The sequence below is a fragment of the Vicugna pacos genome, chromosome 10, assembly GCF_048564905.1.
Source record: "Vicugna pacos chromosome 10, VicPac4, whole genome shotgun sequence".
NCBI classification, from domain to species: Eukaryota; Metazoa; Chordata; class Mammalia; order Artiodactyla; family Camelidae; genus Vicugna; species Vicugna pacos.
The window spans coordinates 48,845,102-48,865,711 of record NC_132996.1 but is presented as its reverse complement, the minus strand read 5'-3'; the positions used below and the strand labels follow the sequence as shown (position 1 = coordinate 48,865,711).

The 20,610-nt window shown below is 34.8% G+C and overlaps 1 protein-coding gene across 7 annotated transcripts in view; it reads left to right on the top strand.

Moving 5' to 3' along the window:
* DCDC1 (doublecortin domain containing 1) overlaps nt 1–20,610 on the top strand; it is a 382,148-nt gene that overhangs the window by 193,617 nt on the left and 167,921 nt on the right. For 6 of the 7 annotated variants that reach the window (XM_072969711.1, XM_072969714.1, XM_072969715.1 and 3 more), the window contains exons 11-16: nt 1,898–1,999; nt 5,148–5,311; nt 8,373–8,498; nt 11,362–11,467; nt 17,625–17,759; nt 20,311–20,429. In XM_072969711.1, coding sequence (XP_072825812.1) covers nt 1,898–1,999; nt 5,148–5,311; nt 8,373–8,498; nt 11,362–11,467; nt 17,625–17,759; nt 20,311–20,429 — 752 coding nt within the window. Of the gene's footprint in view, nt 1–1,897; nt 2,000–5,147; nt 5,312–8,372; nt 8,499–11,361; nt 11,468–14,892; nt 15,074–17,624; nt 17,760–20,310; nt 20,430–20,610 lie in introns of those variants that run through there. The other variant, XM_072969720.1, reaches the window with a different exon arrangement.

Here is a 20,610-nt window from a genome sequence, read left to right as displayed (position 1 = left end):
CTTAAGAAAAACAGACTTTCATAGATTTTCAGCTTGGGAAAGTTTTACTTTTGTAGAAATATAGACAAAAACTATATGAATGACTAGTGGAGGGCAACATTTTTCACTTAAACACCTAAGCTTTTACTTAAACACTAAAGCACTTCTTTTATTGTTTTTTTTTTTCAAAATAATTTATAGGACTTTTGTATGCTAGAGCTTTTTTTTTTTTTTCTTTTTGACGACACTCTTTTCTGGACTCAGAAGGGAAGACTTATTAGCAATAGTGAAGAAAGCAATGAGCTAATGAAGGTCTTAGGTGTTGTCCAGGCCCTATTTGCTTTCTCAATTTGACAGTTAGCACTCACACAGCTATCTTCTAGAATATAATTTGCTGTACTCCGATTACACATCTAGCAAGTCTTGACAGAGGAACATCAATAAGTTCTCCAAAATGAGCTTTTGTCAACACTAACCTTGCAGAATGCATGCCACCTTGAATTGTGAGCATCATTGCTAAGTGGTTTTGTTGTTTAAGAGTTTTGTTCCAGATTTGGGCCCTAAAGAGATTATTGGGACAGTAAGATTATTATTGCTCATAGGTTTGCAAGCAACAGTTGGGTTTACAAAGTTCCTTGCCAAAATGAAAAGATTTTTGCTCAGAATTACATTTTTTTTCCCTCAGAAAGGAGGTTTAAAGCATCCCCTTTTGCAAAAGATACTGTAGAGTGTGGAGTACCAATGCACTATGGCTGACAGCTGTACCATCTTCCCTGGACTATCAGCATGATGAAAAGCACCGAGTGGAGAAAACCTCACAATTCTTGAACATTAACACTTTTTTAAATCTATTTTTTCTCTCTTTTTTTAACCTAAAGCCTGAGGAAGTTGTATTGAAGCACATTATTCCTCAAACCAGGTTAGGACTAATTAAGTAACTCTCGAACTATCTCAAAAATAAAACAGATGGTTTTCTTTTTTTTTTTTTCTGATAGGATATTCTCCCAAATTATTTTCTATGGAAGTAGTACTAGAAATAAATAAAATGGCTACTCTAATGTGATAGGTCAGTCAGAAAGAGAAGAAAAGAACTTTTGAGAAAAAATAAAATAAAAAGCAAGAACTTGAATTATTCATCTCCGTTTGCCTACTTCCTTTCTTGCCTCGTGAACAACACGCCCCTATGGGTCCTCAGCATGGTCAGAGGATAGTGTTCACTCTAATGGAGCCCTCCTTTGGGACTGGTTTATTTGGATACTTTTGGCTGGAATGTTTGCTAGCCTTTTATTTTTCCAGCTGAATGTTGCATAATGCAATGTTATAAATTTTATCTCTGTTCTCAAAAACTTGTTGCTTATATGCACTTAAAGTGGATGGCTTTCATTGTACGGTTATGCAATAAATTTGTCAAGTTGAATTTCCTTTTAGTAAGTCAAAAGATGAGCTGAACACTGATATATTTTAAATATAAATTAAACATTCGTCATGTAATTTGTGGCTTTATGTTCTTCAGAAAGAATGAAATGAGCTAGTTAGTTGGTCGCTAGCTGCTAGCTGACCTTTCTCTGATGCTTGCCCCATGTAAGCATTCAGTGTAGTCAGTGATCCTCCTTTAATGTTTGCATTTCCTTCTATTTTAAGATTGTAGGGAAAGCCAGTCAGATTAAGGACACTGAACCCAAAAAGAGAAACAATGGACTTTCTTTATACTGTTCTAGTCTTGTTGACTGTCATTGCCAATTACTTGCATGTGCTTGTACAGGGTATCCTTGCTCTACACAGTTTCCATATGCGTGACTCTCAGTCAGCACTGTACTGTGTAAAGCCAGGACTGCTTGTTTTTATATGTATTTATAAATATATGTATCTATGTGTGTGCATGTATTTATTTTTAATTTTGAATGTGCTTATTTTTCAGATATTTGAAAATGGTAAAGACACTGGAGAGATCTCTGTTTATGTCAGCAAAACAGATCTGTGGCCTAATAGCCCAACTCAAACTGACTATATGATGGAAAGAGTGAGTTTACTGACTGTTCATTTATGACTATAAGCATCTTCCAAGTTGCTTAAAGTTAATTTAGACAATTACATCTTTAAAGTTGTTTAGAAAAAGATCAGTCATTTGCTGATCTGTGAAGACTGATAGTTTTAAGCTTGACTTCTGGATTCCTTAGACTCTCAGCTTTAGTATAATATGAACTCCTGGCCTCTTATTTAACAGTGTCTTAACTTTCATTATGCTTGTATTTAGAAATCTGTCTGCACTGGACTTGGGAATTACCGTCTTGTTTACACATTGAAAAGGAGTGAGATGATATTCAGTGGAAGGTGTGTTCTAGTCGAGGGTATTTCGAAGCCCTAGATCCTGAGCAACAAACACACAGCTCTGGTCTTCCCCTATGCTCACTGTGAACAAGTCCAGATGGTTTATCTTAGACATTTTTAGCTTTGCCTGTTTTCCAGACAATTGGGATATTTCTCAGGCAGAACCAACATGCTCACGGTCTTTACTTTGGGTCTTTGTCTTGCATGAAAGGACACGGAATATCCTGTTGTTTACAAATTGGGGTCATTCGCCCTAGCGCACACTAGTGTTTTGGGCTCTGTTGCTTGACCTTTGTTTAGAAACTTGCTCCTTTTTTCCCCTCTTCAGTTCAGCACCCTCAGACTTACCTCTCCCTGGTGGTATCCATTACCTGGACTTTACAGTCAATCACAAAAGTTGATCATCTGATCGTTAGCTGGGCCCAGAAGGGTTGGTACCTTGTAGCAAGAGTGCTACATTGATTGATTAGAGACAGAGGGATAAAGAGCCTTGGCTGGTTGCTTTTTTATCGTCACATCCCTGACTATCATGGTACAAAAGCATTCTTAGAATTCTTTACCTGTCGTCCCTCTTTTTCACATTAGAATATTTTCCTTTTTGGTTCATATTAAAATTGAAGATGGCATTTATGCAATCTTACACAGAAAGGTATTATTCTGTAGAAAGTTTTTATTGGCTTATGCACACTGAAATTGATCTGTGATTTGCTTCTATATGCAGGAAAATCTTGGGGGAAACTTTAACTAGGGGCATTATGAAGCTCTTTGTTTGGGAGAGTCCTTGTGACACCCAAGGATGACTGTTCTCTTGGTGCACACTTGTCTCAATCACTAGCCTAAGATGTTTCACACTCTTCTCAGGTCTCTGAACAAATCCTTATCCTATAAAGGCCTGGTGATGATAGCTTTAAAAATAAACGGGTGAAGATTATCACTATTTTTGGTCACTATAGTCCAGCCCTAACCGATGACCTAGAGATGAAAGGCACTGAGGCCTTACCTCCTGTAGGCTGTCGAATACTTATCTTTGAGCACCTAAAATGCAGTCTGTCACCAAGTTGAGAAAATAGAGATTGCAATGCAGCTCCTGTGAAAGTGGATTTGGTTAAGTGGTCAGGTGTTCACATCTACCACACACTCTTGTTCTTTGTGTACATATTTCTTTCCTGAATCAGGCCTTAAATCTTCTATATCTTCCTCCTTTACAAAAATCGTGATGCTTGTAAATTAAAATCACTGTGATTTAAAAAATGATCAACATTACATGTTTTCTGAAATAATAGCAAAGCTCCAAAAAAATCAGCCTAAGGGCTGAGACCACACAGAAATAAACGTAGGGCTTTGTAAATATAATCCATGGATTTCAAAATATGTCTGTGGTTCCAGTGAAAAAACAAAATACTGATTTCTACTATTCTAACACCTTTGCCTGTGATACTCCTAAGGAGAATAGTAATCATTATTTTTAATTCAAGGGATCTGGCTATGCTGGATAAAAAAGTATTAACTTTAGTGAAAGGAAAGATGTGCCATCATTTTCAGCCCTTATGATGCTCAAGGTTAAAAGTCTCTGGTCAGTGTAGAGCTGACGAAAACAATGTAGAGCGGATAATGCCAGAGATATTATTTATCACTAATTAGGGCAAAAGCATAATTTTTAGGCCTCCTATAGATATAGTTGCTGGTCAAAGAAAATACTTTACCCTATAAAGATTTTATAGCCAATATGTGAGGAAACTGGAGATATATGACAGGATTGCAACTTTTCTCTTCTTTCCTCTGGGCCTCAGCGTTTAGCACTTCTCTATATACCTTCAGTGGGAATTAATAGAAGGAGCAGAAAAGGCTCCCTGAACGCAGCTAGGCAAGAAAAGGCTAAGACTATATCCGCATCCCTGCCGAGATTACAGAGTAACACGAAATTGAGAGACACAAGAACTGACAAGGGAGAGAAGAAAAGGAAGCCTGTGACAGAAGGCTGGGGGGAGAACAGAGTGATGGATAGTGTGGGACACAGAGCGGGAAAGAGCAGATTCCTAAACGCTCAAACAAAGGTGATGGATAATAATGAAAAATGCCTTTTAAAATTCCATATGCAGTGCAGTTCAGTTGGATTTACTTTCATTTGAAATATGCCTTCAGTTAGAAATATGTTGGTAAGTTAGAGACCCTAAAGATGGAAGCAAACGCTGACAATGCTATTATTTAAAATATTAAATGAAAGGATTTCGTACTTTACACTTCAGTCACACCTTATTTACAACTTGAAAACATCCATTATTGAAGCTGCTCACAAGCTTCTGCAGGGCTCTTAATTAATACATCCAGGAAGAGTTTTTCCGAGTGAAACAACTCAGGCCAGAGAAGCATGTTTGTTTTTGCAATCCTGTCAGCAGTGGGTTGTTCCACCATCGGTTTACCTGAGGTTAGTCGGGGATGGGAGATGGCTGTCTGTAAAACTTGAACATGCTCTGGAAGGACCCTAACAGAATATGTAGTTCAGACAAGAAAAGCATAACCCTTATCAAAGAAGACGTTCCCGTGTATAGAAGCTAAATGCTCTTTCTGTGAGACTGTCACATCTGCTTTCGGTCCCCGTGCCAAAGGGTCAGAGCTCAATCACAAGCCTGTGGCACCCCCTGCTGGTTAAAAGCCCATGCTCATTTTGTTACTTTACACTGAGCTAAACATTGCCGTCATTTCACACTTCTTTTAACATTCTATATGAATTTAATTATCATTTGTTTGGACTTCATTTGTTACAGAGTAGACAGTTTATTACAGGTGTTCACATTTTACGTTGTTTCTTTTCCTTCTCCATTTTCTTCCCCCACCACCAGTTACTTCTCAAGATTCATCAAAGGCTTCAAGGTTCTTCCATCAACCCTTCAGGCCTCAATTTTTCTTCAGCCCGGCTTTTCGATGAGCATGGTCAAGAAATTAAGAATCCACTTTTGCTGAAGAATGAGCAAAAAATCTGGGTCTCTTATGGTAAAGCATACAGGTAGGAGCAAGGTGTTTATTCTCTGTCTGTCCTCAGTTTTTCCAGGCCAAGCTAATTTAAAAGGAGAGTTGAGAAGCCAAGTAGCACCCTTTATGCAGAAAAAAATAAATTATTTTGAATTCCAATAAAATTTCAGGGGTGTTTTTTTGTGAGGCAGTATTGTTTGTGGGATATGACATCTCTCTCTCTCTCTCTTTCTCTTTTCCTCTCTCTCTCTGACTTTCTGTCTTAATGCCTTGTCATAGTTCTTGAAGTCTGCCTGTCAGCACAGCAAGTGGGATTTGTTCATGTCTGAGTAGTCACCTTAATGATAGCAGATGGAAACGCCACGGGGGGCCCAAGCCCATCACACTGTCATTGTCGCACACTGCCCTGACCTGCTTCCACTCCTCTATTTTTTTGTCCCTTTTTAAAGGAGAAATGGATGGTAATTGAAAAGGATCTTAAGCAAGATTTATGAAGCTGTAGACAACATGATTCCCTGCTATCTCTCTATGTTTTCACAAATAAAGTCTTAACCTTTTAAGCACCAATGACAGGACTGCTAAAGATAAATTGGTAAAGCTCGTAAGCCCTATCCTATCAAAGTTATATTTCTCAAAAGCGCCTTACATTATCCCACAATAATTACTGGTTATTGCTGAGCATCGTGTAAATTTTTGTAGATTGGTAAATTCCTGCATAAAATTATCTGCATTTCTGAGAAAAGAAAAAGGTTTCGGTCTACAGGCACTGATGAGCCGGGCTGTTGTACGGAATATCTTGGAAATTTATGCATATTTTGACAGGACACATCCAGATGAACTCTGAAACTGCTTGTCAGGAAACTTAAACACACTTTTCTGCCTACTTTTAGTCTTTGTTTTTGTTTAGTTTTTTTTTAGCTCTCTGTTTATCTGTAGAACAGAATAAGGGAAATGGGGGAAATAATTTTGCTTGTAGAATATAATTGATCATACATTAATTATAATGAAAATGGCATAGGTAGAACTAGAATCTGATTGGATTTACTATATGTTCTAATAGTCAAAATTTCAAAACTTGAAATAAATCTATTCAGAAATCCATGAAGGTTTTGGGAGAAGTTTGTAGGATTAGTTGTGGGTAGTGTATTAAAAAATCTATTTCATCTGCCCCAAGAAGAGTAAAATTAAAATGCTTAATATATCTTATGCTGTGTAATTTATAAAACAAAAAAATATCTGTAAGGAATGGTATTTTTTCCCCATAGGCACAGATTTTAAAATATAATTTAATTAGATGATGAAAATTGTTTTTACAATGATAAAAACAGCAATGCTTCTAAAGTGGCAAGAACTCTTGTATTATTTGGCAGTCTCTTCCAGTTACAAAGAAAAGCTTTAATAAAATGTGTCCAGTAATTTCTTCTTAAATATCGTTAAAGTGAAAGCAATGACTAATTTTGATGTTTTTTTTAATGATGTTTGTTATAATACAGTATTTTAATGTGATCAAATGCTTGTTCTTTGTTAATTGTATCATTTGTAGAATAACTAGTAAAATGCTAAGTATCTGAAATATGCTAAAATCAACTGAGGATTGTAGCAGGAAGAATTCATAAGTGTATGTATTTGTATATCATTGCTATTTTAATAGGGTAATATTTTTTTTTCTGGTTTTGAATACAATGTGAAGCACTAGGGAACCAATATACCATTTTGCTACTATTGAAACTTCTAAATTTATGTCTAAAAAGTTATTTCCACCTAGTTTAAAGTATACTGAGAAAATGAGCAATATGTACTAAGTTATATTCATTTTTAGGGAGTGATTCTAACATGTCTAATTTATGTTGATATGGGGGATCAGGTTACTCATTTGCAAAAGACAGTTTTGCCAATACCTGCTTCTGAGTCCTTTAATTATTTTTATCCCAGTTTTTATTTTGAAAAATATCCAGTTCATCTACAGAAAATGATACAATGAAAATATACATATCCTTCACTTAGGTTTACCAGTTTAAGGCGCTTGCCATTTTTGTTTCTCCTCTCTTATATCTCCTTTCTCTCTCCTTTGAACCTTTTGAAATTAATTCCTGACAGTCACTAAAGTTTTACTCCTAAATTCTTCAGGTCACATAACTGAAGAATAGAATGTTCTTCTCTATCACCACATTGTGATATCTAACCCAGCTAACAATAGTATAATATCATCTAAGATATAATCTATATTCAAACTACCCAAAATCTGCTTTAGAACTTTTTGTAATACAGTATTCAAATAAGCTTTATCTTTTGCAGTTTCTCATTTTTTTTAATTCCCTTTGATCTATAATATTCCTCCATCTTTTTTTTTTATGTCATTCATTTTCTTTTTGAAAAGTTCAGGCACTTTTCTTGTAGAATGTTTCACATTCTGGATTTGTCTGAGTATTTTCTCATGATTAGATTCAGTTTAAATATTTTTGGCAATACGACACAGGTGATGTGATTGAGTCCTATAATTTTCAAGGTAAATAGCAAATGTTTGTCACCAGTTCCAGAAAAAAAAAAAAGGCTCATAATTGACATAGTGGCCATTCTTTTTATTTAAGATCTGTTTTACATTTGATCTTAATTCTTAAATAATTTAACCTAAAACAATGTGCCCAACAGTTTGTAATATGAAAAATCAAATCAGTATAGCATTTAGTAAGCTCAAAAAATAGTTGTTTATAGCCAAATATGAAGGATTCATTCAGTTATAAGCTCCAAAGATTATTATGGGTGTATTGCATTGTAGTTACACATGAAAAATGAACATTGTTGGGACAACAATTGGTGGTTTTCTCAACTAAATACTTTGCTTTTATTGTTGAAATTATTTTTAAAAATTACATGTGTTTCATCTGTCCTTGGTATTTTATAAATCAGCCAAATAAACTGAAATGTGCATGTCAGATGTCAGTATAGGATACCAACAATAGTGCTGTATATTGGAAAATTCACTTATTTCTGGATTTTATTAGATACTGATGATATATGTTTTATTGTTTACTTGTGCTCAAATTTCAGTGTTTGTATCATTTTGCAGATTAATTGATGCTTTTTCCATTTTTCAGGTCTCCAGGAATCCCTGTTTTGGGTTTGACCTTTGACCAGGTGACCGCATTTGCCAGAGGTGGCATTACAGTTGCATATAAAACCTTCTTGGATCCTAATGCTGTTCTCCTACCTGGATGTGACAAGTAAATTAACATGTGCTTGGTTAAAGTAATCTAAATCACCTAATTCGGTTTTCCCAGAGTGAGAGATTTAACCACTAAAAGACATTCTTTAAATTATCTTAAATAGGCAATTATTTATTTTATTGACTTATTTCATGATATAATGAGCTAATACTTAAAAGGCATCTTTTTTTTATTAAAGTATAATGTACAACGTTGTGTTAGTTTCTGGTGTACAGCAAAGTGATTCAGTTTTACATATAACACGCATATGCACACGCACACATATATTCTTTTTCATATAGTTTTCCATTATAGTTTATTACAAGATATTCAATATAGTCCCCTGTGCTATACAGTAGGACCTGTTTTTTATCTATTTTATATATAGTAGTTTGTATATGCTAATCCCAAGCCCCTAATTTATCCCTCCCCTCACCCCCACTTTTCCCTTTGGTAACCATAAACCTGTTTTCTACATGTATGAGTCTGTTTCTATTTTGTAAATAAGTTTATTTCTATCATTTATCATATATCATAGTATAAGTACTATCATTAATATTTGTAAAAGACTTATCTTTAACTTTCCTTGAGTTTTAAAGAAACATATGGGGCAATAAGCAGATTATAGTTTCTGCTTTACAAAGGTAGCAGTTTTATTTGAAATATAAAAACTGTTTTTAGTGGATGTATCTAAATTAATAATTTTGAATGGAATTACAAAAATATTAAATAATATGTTTTATCTTGAGTATTCATATTTAAGCATCTCATTTGATGATGATAAATTGAAAACAAAAGCAATATGCTGGAGGCTTGGTGGGATAGTGAGAAGAAAAGCAGGAATTAGATGATCTAGGGCATCCAACCCCATATCTGCTCATGATTGTCCATGAGCAGATGGCTATCAGTTTCTTGTGTGTAAACAACGAAACCCAGCAGTTACTGAGTATTGACCATAGGCCAGGCACAGTTCTAAATGAATTGGGTAAGAATCCATTTAATCCTCAAAACAATTATTTTAATCCCGTCATTGGTTATTAACCTAGTGTTATTCCATTTTATGGAGACATAAGCTGAGGCACAGAAGGGCAAAGTAATTTGCCCAGTCACACAACTTGTACGTGCAGAGCTAGGATTATAACCCAGATTGTCTTTCTTAAGAATTGAGGGCTTTACCCATATCCAGCACTGCCAATAAAACTTTCTGTGATGATGGAAGCCAACTTTTTGACCACTGAGTACTTAAAATGTGCCTAATTTGACTGAGGAACTGAATTTTAATTTTGCTTAAATTGAATTAGTTTAAATTGAAATATGTGTCTCATGGCTACCATATTGGACGTTGCAGCCCAATACTGATTGGATTAAGTGATGTATCTATAAGGTCCCATCCAGCTTTAATATTTTGTAATTTAACAAATTACAGCTTTCCTTAATATATGGGTGAAAAGGCTGAAGTATAGGGCAGGTCCTGAGAAACAAAAGCAGTCTGATGAGATCACTCAGTCTAGCTTGTGTCGACCTATTGCTAAATATGTTTAGAAAGACAAACTCCTTGGTCTTCTTTGGTAACTGTTTGAACAACCACTCTATCTATCTCCCAGTGACTGCCTGCACTTTTCAACAAGATTATACAAAATTATAATGTTTTGTCTTATTCTTTTTCTCTTTATAGGCAGAAAATAACTCAGCACTCTTTTTAATAAGCATTTTCATTTATGAGAAGATTTATTTCATGTGCAGTAATCTTTCTCAAAGCTGTTAAGCTTGCCTAGACCCTTTTTCTTCAGTTTTAGCTAGGAGTTTAATTTTTTTAAATATTTATTTTTTCTTTACATTTTCTAGATGACTATTTTTTAGGGTTTTTTGGGGTTTTTTTGTGGGGGGAGAAAATTTTATTTATTTATTTTTAGAAACAGTACTCGGGATTGAACCCAGGACCTTGTGCATGCTAGGCATGCAGTCTTCCACTTGAGCTATACCCTCCTCCCTAGGAGTTTAATTTTTAATTCACGTATTTCGTCTTAATTTTACTTCTCCAGGTGCAGGTAATATGTTTTGATGCATGAATTTAAATTAGATCTAGGTCCCTAAGTATGATAATGTGAAACTGCCCTTATTGAACACAAAATAATATGAAGATAATTTACTTAATTTTTGGATTCTTTTGAATTTTCTTTCTATACTCTAAAGTAGATAATTTGGAATCATAGTGGTCATACTCTTATTTATATTTCTCAGACTATTGAAAAAAAATATTATCACCATTCTCAGAATTGGTTTCCATTGAATAGCATGCTATATGGTATGTTTTAACGTATCAGTGCTGAGCCAGGTAATTTTCTTTAGGGTAAGAATTGGCTCACTTTTAAAATGAATGATTTGGCTGAGCTAAGAATGAAACCAGCCCCTCCACTTTGTGGTTTGTCCATATACCCCCTAGACTGTACTGCTTCTTAAAAGGCTCAATTAAAAATATCAAACTGATGTGTTTAACACAACCATTATAAATATTAAAGGATTCTTTATTATTCATAGACCAATGTATTTACAATGTAAATTTAACAATGAAATGGCCTTCACTATGAGTAATTCCATAAGATTAAAAATTATTTTTGTTTCTTTGTTCTATTAATAATTAATTAGGCATGGAATCCCCCAACATCATAAATAATTGCGAGGTAAAATTTTAAAGCCTCTCTTTCCCAATAATAGATACCAAGGTACTTTACAAATTTCTGTTTAAAAATATTACGACTATATACATTTTTTTTCTTACTAGGAGTATATGAGATGCATAAATTACTATACTAATAAATTAAAAAATATTATAATCAAACATATTTTATTCTAACAAGAATAATTATTTTACTTTTCTTAGTTGGGAAGTTTGTGAGGGATTTCCAGTTAATTTCAATGACACCAGTCAACAGATACCAGATCAATTTGAAAAGGTGGACTTGGAGAACCATTTCCTCCAGAACAAGGTCAGAATACTTGTTGTTCTTAATAAGGGTATTTAATGTGTTGGAAACTCAGTCAAAACATGGTGATTGAGTGGATATTTTGAAAGTTTCTGAAAACCACAAATTATTTTACCGATGTTAGGGGTAAGTATTAAACTTCACTTCCTGTTAATAAATTAAGCACTTTAAAACTGAACCAATATATAGCATTTCTACTTGAAAAAATTCTTCTTGAATAATGTTATTTAAGTGCTGCTGTTTAGCATATTTTCTGTATACCAACTGTATTAATAAGTTGCATTTGCTTAAGAAAGTCTTTCTGATGGCTGTTATCTCATTGTACTTTAGGGTCTGATCTATTTGCTTTATGGGTGAATGTCTCTAAGTAACATGCGTTCTTCAGAAAACTCAACTCATGACAGCCCAATCCAGAAGGTCTATTTATTAAATTACATTTAGAAATTTATCCTGCCAGTATAGAATTTTCTTTTCCCACTGAGCTATGAAAGGCATTTTAAACCTGTCTCCAAAGAAGGAACAACACTTGTTTTTCTCAGCTGGGAAGTTGTGTAAGGGTGTTGTTCATTTCAGCTGCCTAAACTTTAGTTTTTGAATTTATGAAATCAAAACCAAAAGTCACTCACAGAGATAGAGATACTCAAAGAAAGTAAGGCTTCCCGTTAACTGGTTTGGGCCCTTCATTTCTAAGAGACAGTGCAAAAGACACATGGTCCCAAGCTGCTCTTTTTAAATTTCTTCATGCTGCCCATACAGTCTATTATGTCAAAGTTTGTACTGAAAATATTAGCTGTTTCAAAGTGCATATGACTCTAGATAATATAATTATGAAAATAAAATAAATTAATTATTTCTAATCCTGTCTGTTTTTGAGCAAATTTAGAAAATAACTATATGTTGAATGGTGCACTAAGAATTAATGCCTTTTATATTTCATATCCCTTTGCCTGTAACTTAACCTCTCTTACTTTGTCACCACCACCGCCCTGCTTCTCTGTCACCATTGTGCTATATCCTAGCAAGGTATCTGACTTATAGTTGGCATTCAATGAATGCATTGAAATCCTGCCCATAATTCTAGCCTTATCTGATTTGACCTGTTTTGTGAAATCTTCCTTTACCCTAACCTTACCCCCAAACCAGATGTGATGTTTTTGACCTTGATAACCCCATTGCATCCATTCTGTACCATTTATATCATTTATAATAACATTGAACTTGGTGCTGTTCTTCTTACCTTTTTTTTGCATGATTCAAAGTCAATCAGTACTCCAAGTTTGGGCATATTTTAGGTCACATCGGTGTACGAAGGGAAGAATGGTAGATTCCACTGAGAATGTTGGGATCATGTCATAAAGGATCTTATTCAGTGTTGGAAATTCTGGATTTTGTTCTGTAGAAAACAAGGAGCTACTGGAAATACTCAAGCAGGGGCAAGATCCAGTTTGATCCTTGTGTTAGGAAGATATCTCAGGAGGTCCTTATCTTATCCTCTTCCTGCTAGATAAGAAATTCCTAAAGGGCAGAGGGCCTTCTCATCATTCTTGTCTCAGCTACAGTGTGGAGCTACTCAGAGTCAGCTAAATGGAATTGAATTCACTAGTTAATTAACTCATTCAACAGAAACCAGTTCAAACCTGAAAGAAATGGATAGTGAACAGTTATCAGAGGAAGAGAACCAGAAAGAGGCTTCTCTCTTTTGTTTTAGGCCAAAGTAGAACATTAAAAGAAAACTATATTTTCTTTTTCTTTTTTTTAAAAATTTATTTATTTAATTACATTGTCTTTTGGGGGGAGGTAATTACGTTTATTTTTATTTTATTTTTATTTATTTTTCGTGGAGGTACTGGGGATTGAACCCAAGACCTCATGCGTGTTAAGTATGCGCTCTATCACTGAGATATACCCTACTCCCTTAAACATTTTTTTAAAATAAGTTTAATTAGCCTTAATTTTAAAAGACAAAGGAAAACTATATTTTCTAATGTTGAAAAATGAGAGACTAACAATCCACAGTTATTTTATCACTGTTAATTCATCCTAATGATTCAATGAAAGTGAGAAAACTCCATCTTAAAAGTTTGTACACTATTGTATTTTTAGAAGAAATTGATTTTGAACAAAATTTTAGTCCAGTCAAAATAGTGGTATAAGAAAGCACAGATTTGATAAACTAGATAGTAGAGATAAGCTTTCAGAGAAAAATGGCCTTCCCTTAGCTATGAAACCTTCGAAATCCTTTCAGAAAAATGTCTCTGATTATATACACGGAGGTGATCAGGGCATTGGAAATAGCAATTTAATAACCTGAAAAGGAGCACTTAAAAAAAAAAAGAGAGGCAGGCAGAGGTGATGGATATCTATAGGACATCTTATTGTGGAATCTGGATGCTCATTGCAGTAAAGAAGACACTAAGAGGATTACAACAGGGATAGAGAGGAGGGAGGCAAAAGCCGATATTCTTGATGCATAGGTTTTAAACTTGGCTTGAGATAGAGATATCAGTGCCCAACCCCTGACTGTTCTTTTAAATCTCATATTGACAAGTAAAACCTTTCCTACAGAGAAAAATTTGGAACATATAATCCCTATTAGTAATGTGGGAGACAGATATAACCCTGACAATTACAACCTGTTGCTCTTTTATCCATTGCAAGAAAGGATTTGGAATCTACTACAAATGGACGATTTGGCAAATACATCTTTCAACAGTTCTATTGTTACTAAAATTGGCAACATTTTTAGATTGCTCTCATTTAAGGGCAATAAGATTATATGTTTCCATGAAATGGATGAGATATAAACTTCACAGAAGTTAATATAAAAGAAAAAAATTCATGAGAAGAATAGCTTGACCAATGCCTGGTTATGGGAAAGTATAGCAGAAAAATATACTCCAGTGTTTGGCAGGGCATATATTCTGCCAAAATGAAAAGGAAACTGATATTGATCCTAGCCTGTTGGTATGATCAGACAGCAGCTGGACATTAGTGACAAATTTTAGTACAGAAACAGTAAGAAAAACACCAAGTTATGATTTTAGAATTATGGCACATTTGTTACAAGTTAACTTGTAAATTCGGCAGTCATGGCTGCTAGCAGAATGTATTATTCTGTATGTCACAAAGAAGGCTGGGAAAAGGCAAACAATTCTTTCCTGCCCTATTTCTTTGGAGAGTGAGTCATTGAGAAACATTTTCTACAGATAGTTTATACTGGAGAAAATAATAAGATTTTAATTTACATTTTAGACTGATTGTCATTAGAATAGAACATAGGGCTTTAAATAAAAACTCAAGTCCCTTCCTTATTTTTAGAACAATAGTTGAAATCTATTTGAGGACTGCATTCCTAGATCCTAGGTATTCTTCTTGTTTGGTTGCATAATTATGTACTCACTGATATTTCTGCTTTCCAACTTTTCCAGGTCTTGGTCTTAGAGTTGTGGATTGATCAACTATAGATTTAGAGAATGGAAACAATAAGAGTGAATATTACGGACATGAAGAAAAAGATCTCAGAACATCTAGCTGTGATGTCCATTTTTATAGAAAATCATTTAAGTTGGTCTAAAATAAATATAAAAAGGAAAAATCTTATAAAATTTATATCTATGTAGTAAACAATTTGTTTAGAATGAAGATTGTGATCCATAAGCCTTTTCTTTCAAGAAAAATTTCATTGTCTTATAGTTTGTTCTCCAGTCTTTTCCTGCAGGAAAAGAACATAAATGTCTCCCTTATTATTTTGAAATTACACAGGAATATTGAAGTCCACTTTCATTAGTGATCTGGGGAAAGAAAATTAAACAGGAAATTTTAACTGGCCCAGTATGTGTATGCATATATTTTTTTTAATCACTGGCATCTTCTAATTCTTTAAATCACTGGCATCAACACAGTTTATTCAGACAAGCAAAATCATAATGGTCATTTAAAGGGAGCTATGTATATAGATATTCAAAAGAATGAAAGAGAATTTCTTTTTTGATTCTCAACAGGACTTAAAAAGGTTTTCTAATAACATATAGGATGGTATATATTTAAAGAAGTCTCAGCATAAATGCTTTCATACACATGCCCGTGCATGCACATGTGCACACACACATGCACACACACACACCATATTATGTTGCACATTGTCAGAGCACTTTTCTTTTAAGAATTCCAATTTTCATAATTTTTGTCTTCCCTACCTTCCTAACATTTGGTCTAAAGCTAAGCTATCAGATTAAATTAAAAAGAAAAAAAGAAGATAAAGTCATGAAAAGAATTTAATGGCCACTGTCAGTTTTAAGTGTATTAGAGCCTCAGACTTGGCAGGATTTTTTTTTCTTTTTTAATAACGTGAAATGAAGCTGAGTTAGTGGGCCTGGCTCTGTCTGGTCTATGTGGAATCACTTGGGAACTATCCAGCAAAATATCTCTCGAAGAACAGCATGGTGTTAATACTGGGTGCCAACCCAAGACAGACACAAAGGACCCCTTCACTCTTCACCAATAAGCCAACTGTTAAAAGATTAAACCGTGTTGTGGAGATAACAAGAACGTAGGCACTGGCAGCAGGTGCTGTACAAAGAAGCAGTTGGCAGTACGGGTCTTCTGTCTGACTAATTCCAGTCAAAACAATCTTCTTCCCAGTTGCAGAGGAGAGTTTTGAATGTGATGGCAACTTGGAGTTAGGAGGTTGACCAAGAGTGCTACTTTAAATGCCGAGTCCTGTGGCGGATGGATTAGTAGAATATAGTTTATCATTGTTCAGAAACTGTGGGGGATTCCCCTTTAGAATCCAGTCACTACTGGCTAACTGGGGAGTACGCAGTCAAAGAGCTGTAAGTCAAATCTGCTTATGTGGTGGGGTTGATGCACTTTTAAAATTTTATTTTCACGTATAGAAGCCACATGATATTTTCTTCTCTTGAGAAGTAACTATCTTCCGTCATAGAATAATTATCAAATATATTAGTCGTATCCATTTTTTACTGCCTGATCACACTTGTAAAACATTACCTTTTAAGTTATTTAATTTTTTTTAAAGAAATCATGTGTTACTCAACAAATATCTAGTATTAGCAAAGATTTAGAATAGACTTTTTAATGTTAGAAAATAATTTAAATTGTTACTGAAGCAACATCATTTACTAAGTTTAAAGCATAAATTGGCATATTCCTATAATCCTATACAAATAAATATTAGTACTTTAAAAAGTACCATGATTATTTGGGGAAAGCGATTAAGTTAGGAGATAAAGTTTATTAAATATGATTTAGTAGAATTCTGACAGATGACTTGAACGACTGTTAATTTGACACTCAAGTCTAAGTGAGAAACACTAGAAGCTGTGCAATACCTTTATAGAAAGGTATACAGATGTAATGTCTCCCAGTAAATCCCCTCCCGTCCATTCCCACAAACATCACTGAAGTGGCAGCTCATGTCCCCTTACTCTTATGAGATTGTACAGACTCCCAACTGTTCTCTCTGCCTTTGAGCTCTCCATTCTGCAATCCATTATATTTACACTTGCCAGATCAACCTTTCTAAAATCTTCTGTAATCCAGTCCCTCCTGCTTGAACGCTTGAAAGCCCTACTAACAGCTAACTCCACAGACAGACATTTAACACCTTGTAAGTTTGGCCAAATTTACCTTTTGAGCCTACCAATAAATACTAAGATACACTTGATTGCCTTTGCTTGGAATACCTTTTTATTCTTCATTATTCCTGTCAAACTATCTCCATCCTTCAAGGCCAGATGTTACCTCTTTCAAGATGCTTCACTGTTTGTTACTCCTGCAGAAATGAGCCTACCATTCTCTGTGTACTACAACACTATTTAATCATCCACATGGAGCCTAACATGAAACTGTGCGTATGTGTGTTCGCATGTGTGTTATTGCCTCTACAGTTGTAAGTTTCTTTAGAGTAGGAAAAATGTTTTATAATATCCCACACCACAGGGTCTAGGACCTTGAGCATCAGAGCTGGTGCTCAACAAATACTAAGTTGAATTTAATGGGATTGAGCACTACTATTTCAAAAGAGACCTTCTGAATCAGAAACATAATGTTCTAGATTAACTTATCTTGGGTAAGTATGTTGAAGAAGGTTAACTTTCAGACTATGAGCTAAAAACACTTACTTCTTCTCATGGCATAGGTGGACCCCAATATTGTCCTTCATGCCTCTGTTTCCATCAGAAAGCAGAGTTTCTCAAGTAGTGAAGAGAGCAGTGGGAGTCAGAGAGCGCCGTCGACCCTGTGGCCTGCAGCCAGTGTGTGGCTGATCACAAAGGTACCCAAGAGTGTCTGCTCTCCCTGAGTGACTTCCTGGGCTCACTGGCTCACTGTGCTGCTCCAGCTCCCGGTTCCCTCATGCACACAAGCATGCAAGTAAAAGCATATGCTGTTGGCTATTGTGCATCTATCTATTCTCTGGTCTTCGTTTGTCTAGTGCAGAGGAGTTCCACAGATCACCATGTGAGCATTCAACTCACTTTTAGATATCCACAGCGTATTTAAACAATGATAGAGCTTAGGTATAGTCCACAGACTCACCATTTTCATGAGATTTGTCTGAATGTCATTTGCTTCCACTTCTTAGTCTTCATTGTTGAGGTTCACAGAGCCTGGTGGATTAGTACCATATAGTGATGCAGATGGTCTTCTTAAGGACAGTTTTCAAAGAAATCCCTGAGTATAAAATGTCAACAATGCCTAACACATTTTATTCCTACATATTGACACAATTTTTTTCTTATTTTATTCTTATGCTATTGTATCTGATTTAAAATGAGAATATGTAATTGCCCTCCCTTTCTCTCTTACTATTGAAATATGTTTTGTAACTGTCACCAAATATTTATGTCTGGAAAGAGATGGTACACCTTGTATCTGCTCTTCTTGTGTCTCCATTTGCCCCTTCCCTGTAGTCTATTTTTACTTCTTAGTACTTCCTTGGGTGCAGTCACCCAGGCAAGTTTGCTGCTACTTATTTTAGGGGATAGGAGAGGTTGAAACTATTTTCTCAAATGAATTTTTGGATTGTCTTTATTATGTTTGCTTCTCTGAGAGTTAAAAACAAAAATATAGACACAGAGGTACTGAGAGATATTATTCATTTCATAGACCAAGGCAGAATGAGGTTAGATGAGATATTTCTTAAATCTGCTTCTAACCTGGAGTCTTTCTTAACTATTAGCCCTTTTTAAGTTGTATTTTATTTCTGACTTGATAATAATATCAGCCATTTTGTTAAACATCTACTGTATGTTTTTTTAAACTTTTTTTAATTGAGTTATAGTCATTTTAGAATGTTGTGTCAAATTCCAGTAACATCTATATGTTAAGCATCTTATGCACATTGGCTCAGTCTTATAAAAGCTGTGCAGGTTTTTATTATACAGCTGAAAAAAGTGAGAGTAGTAAGTGGTAGAGGAAAGATTCTTGGTCTGTCTGACTTCAAAACTTACAGCTTTTCACTGTAATATAAAATACTGCTCAGTATCTGACCAATCTGTGAGCATAATGGAAATATTTTAGTTTCAGCACTGCCACTGAACACCTGTGTGACCTCAGGTAACTCTCATACCGTATCTAGTCCTTAGTCTTCAATCTGCAAAGAGTTGGACCTGATGATATGGAAAGGTATTTCCCAGATCTCATATTCTGTAATTCCATGCTGTTTCTAGAATTCCATGATATTGAAAAAAACCTGTATCTGTCTAAAATTTCCTCAAAATAATTGAAATGTTTGCTGTAAAGAGTATGATCAGAATTAGAATCCCTGGTGTGACCTTGAGAAAGTTACTTAGTTGCACTGAACCACAGTTTTCTTATATATAAAATGAAGTTAGTGGTACCTGTCTTGCAAAGTCGAGATTAAATGAGAAAGCAAGTGTGAAATTCAAGCATTCTATCTGTTATCTAGAAAATGCTTTATAAATAGTGATTCTTTTTTCTCATCCTAAACAGTTCCCTTTCTGTATAGGCAGCATATTCAAATGAGGATTCCATTCAGTGCTTATTAGAACCCCAAAATTTTTTAAAAATACTTTTCCTAAGTCATTGTGTAGTTCTTTCCCATGGAACAAAAACATGGGAAATAAAAATTACATGTTGAAAGGAAAACAATTTTGAAAATCTTTTAAGATTGAAAGTTCTCTCCCTTTTTTCAAAATAAAATTTCCTACCTATTAAGACAAAGAATTTCATATCCCATAAGTCCTCAATATGTGTAAATAAATTCCTTAGTGGTTGTCACTTATTTAAAGTGTTGTGTTGATTCACTAAGTAAGAAAACTGTTAAATGGCCATTCAAACAATCTTCTCAATCAATTTCCTTACCAGATAATTCTAACATTTAAAACAAAAGCATTTCACAAACCACCCTGAAATGTTTAACCATGGTATTTAGACCCAGAGTAAAACTTTAAATTGGTACAAAGGTTAAGGATTTGTTTCAGTCTTTTCAGTTCACTGCACTTTTTTTTCCTATGCATACATATTTCAAGTAAGCTCTGTAGTTACAACTATAACAAGTGACACGTGATAGACCCCAAATCACTGCGCTGTGAAAATGCACAGAAAAAAAGGACAAATGAAGATATCAAGGTCTGTTTCATTTTGCGCTGAACTGTAAAATGCCACCCTTGTCGGACAGAAGATCACTGATTCTGAGCAGGGCTTGCTGGCTGCTAAGTTGTGGGTAGTGTTTCACTTTCAGCAACTGTTAATATCCGGGTTTATCCAGGCATAATGACCTCACTATTTGTGACACATTGTTGAATTTTATGGTTCTTTTAACTTATTTAGACCTTTCTTCCCCCCACACCATTCACTGGAAGACTGGAATGATCCTGAGCCGAGCAATAACTCAGGGCTGCCTTGCTGTTGGTCATCCAATCGGAGTCAAGGCCACTGAAGGAACATCATTAGAAGGATATAAACTAATCCTAAAGAAAAGGTAATGTCTATGAGCTACTAATCTCAAAGCAAGAAGTGTTAATTTCAAGATTCCTGAGCAGTCAGATCATGGTGCCACCTGGCTTAAATGGAATATTCATTAGGTGTTTAAGTTTGTGTTCGAAATATCAATATTAATTTTTCTAATCTAAAATATGTTTGGTAGCATTTCCTAGATATTT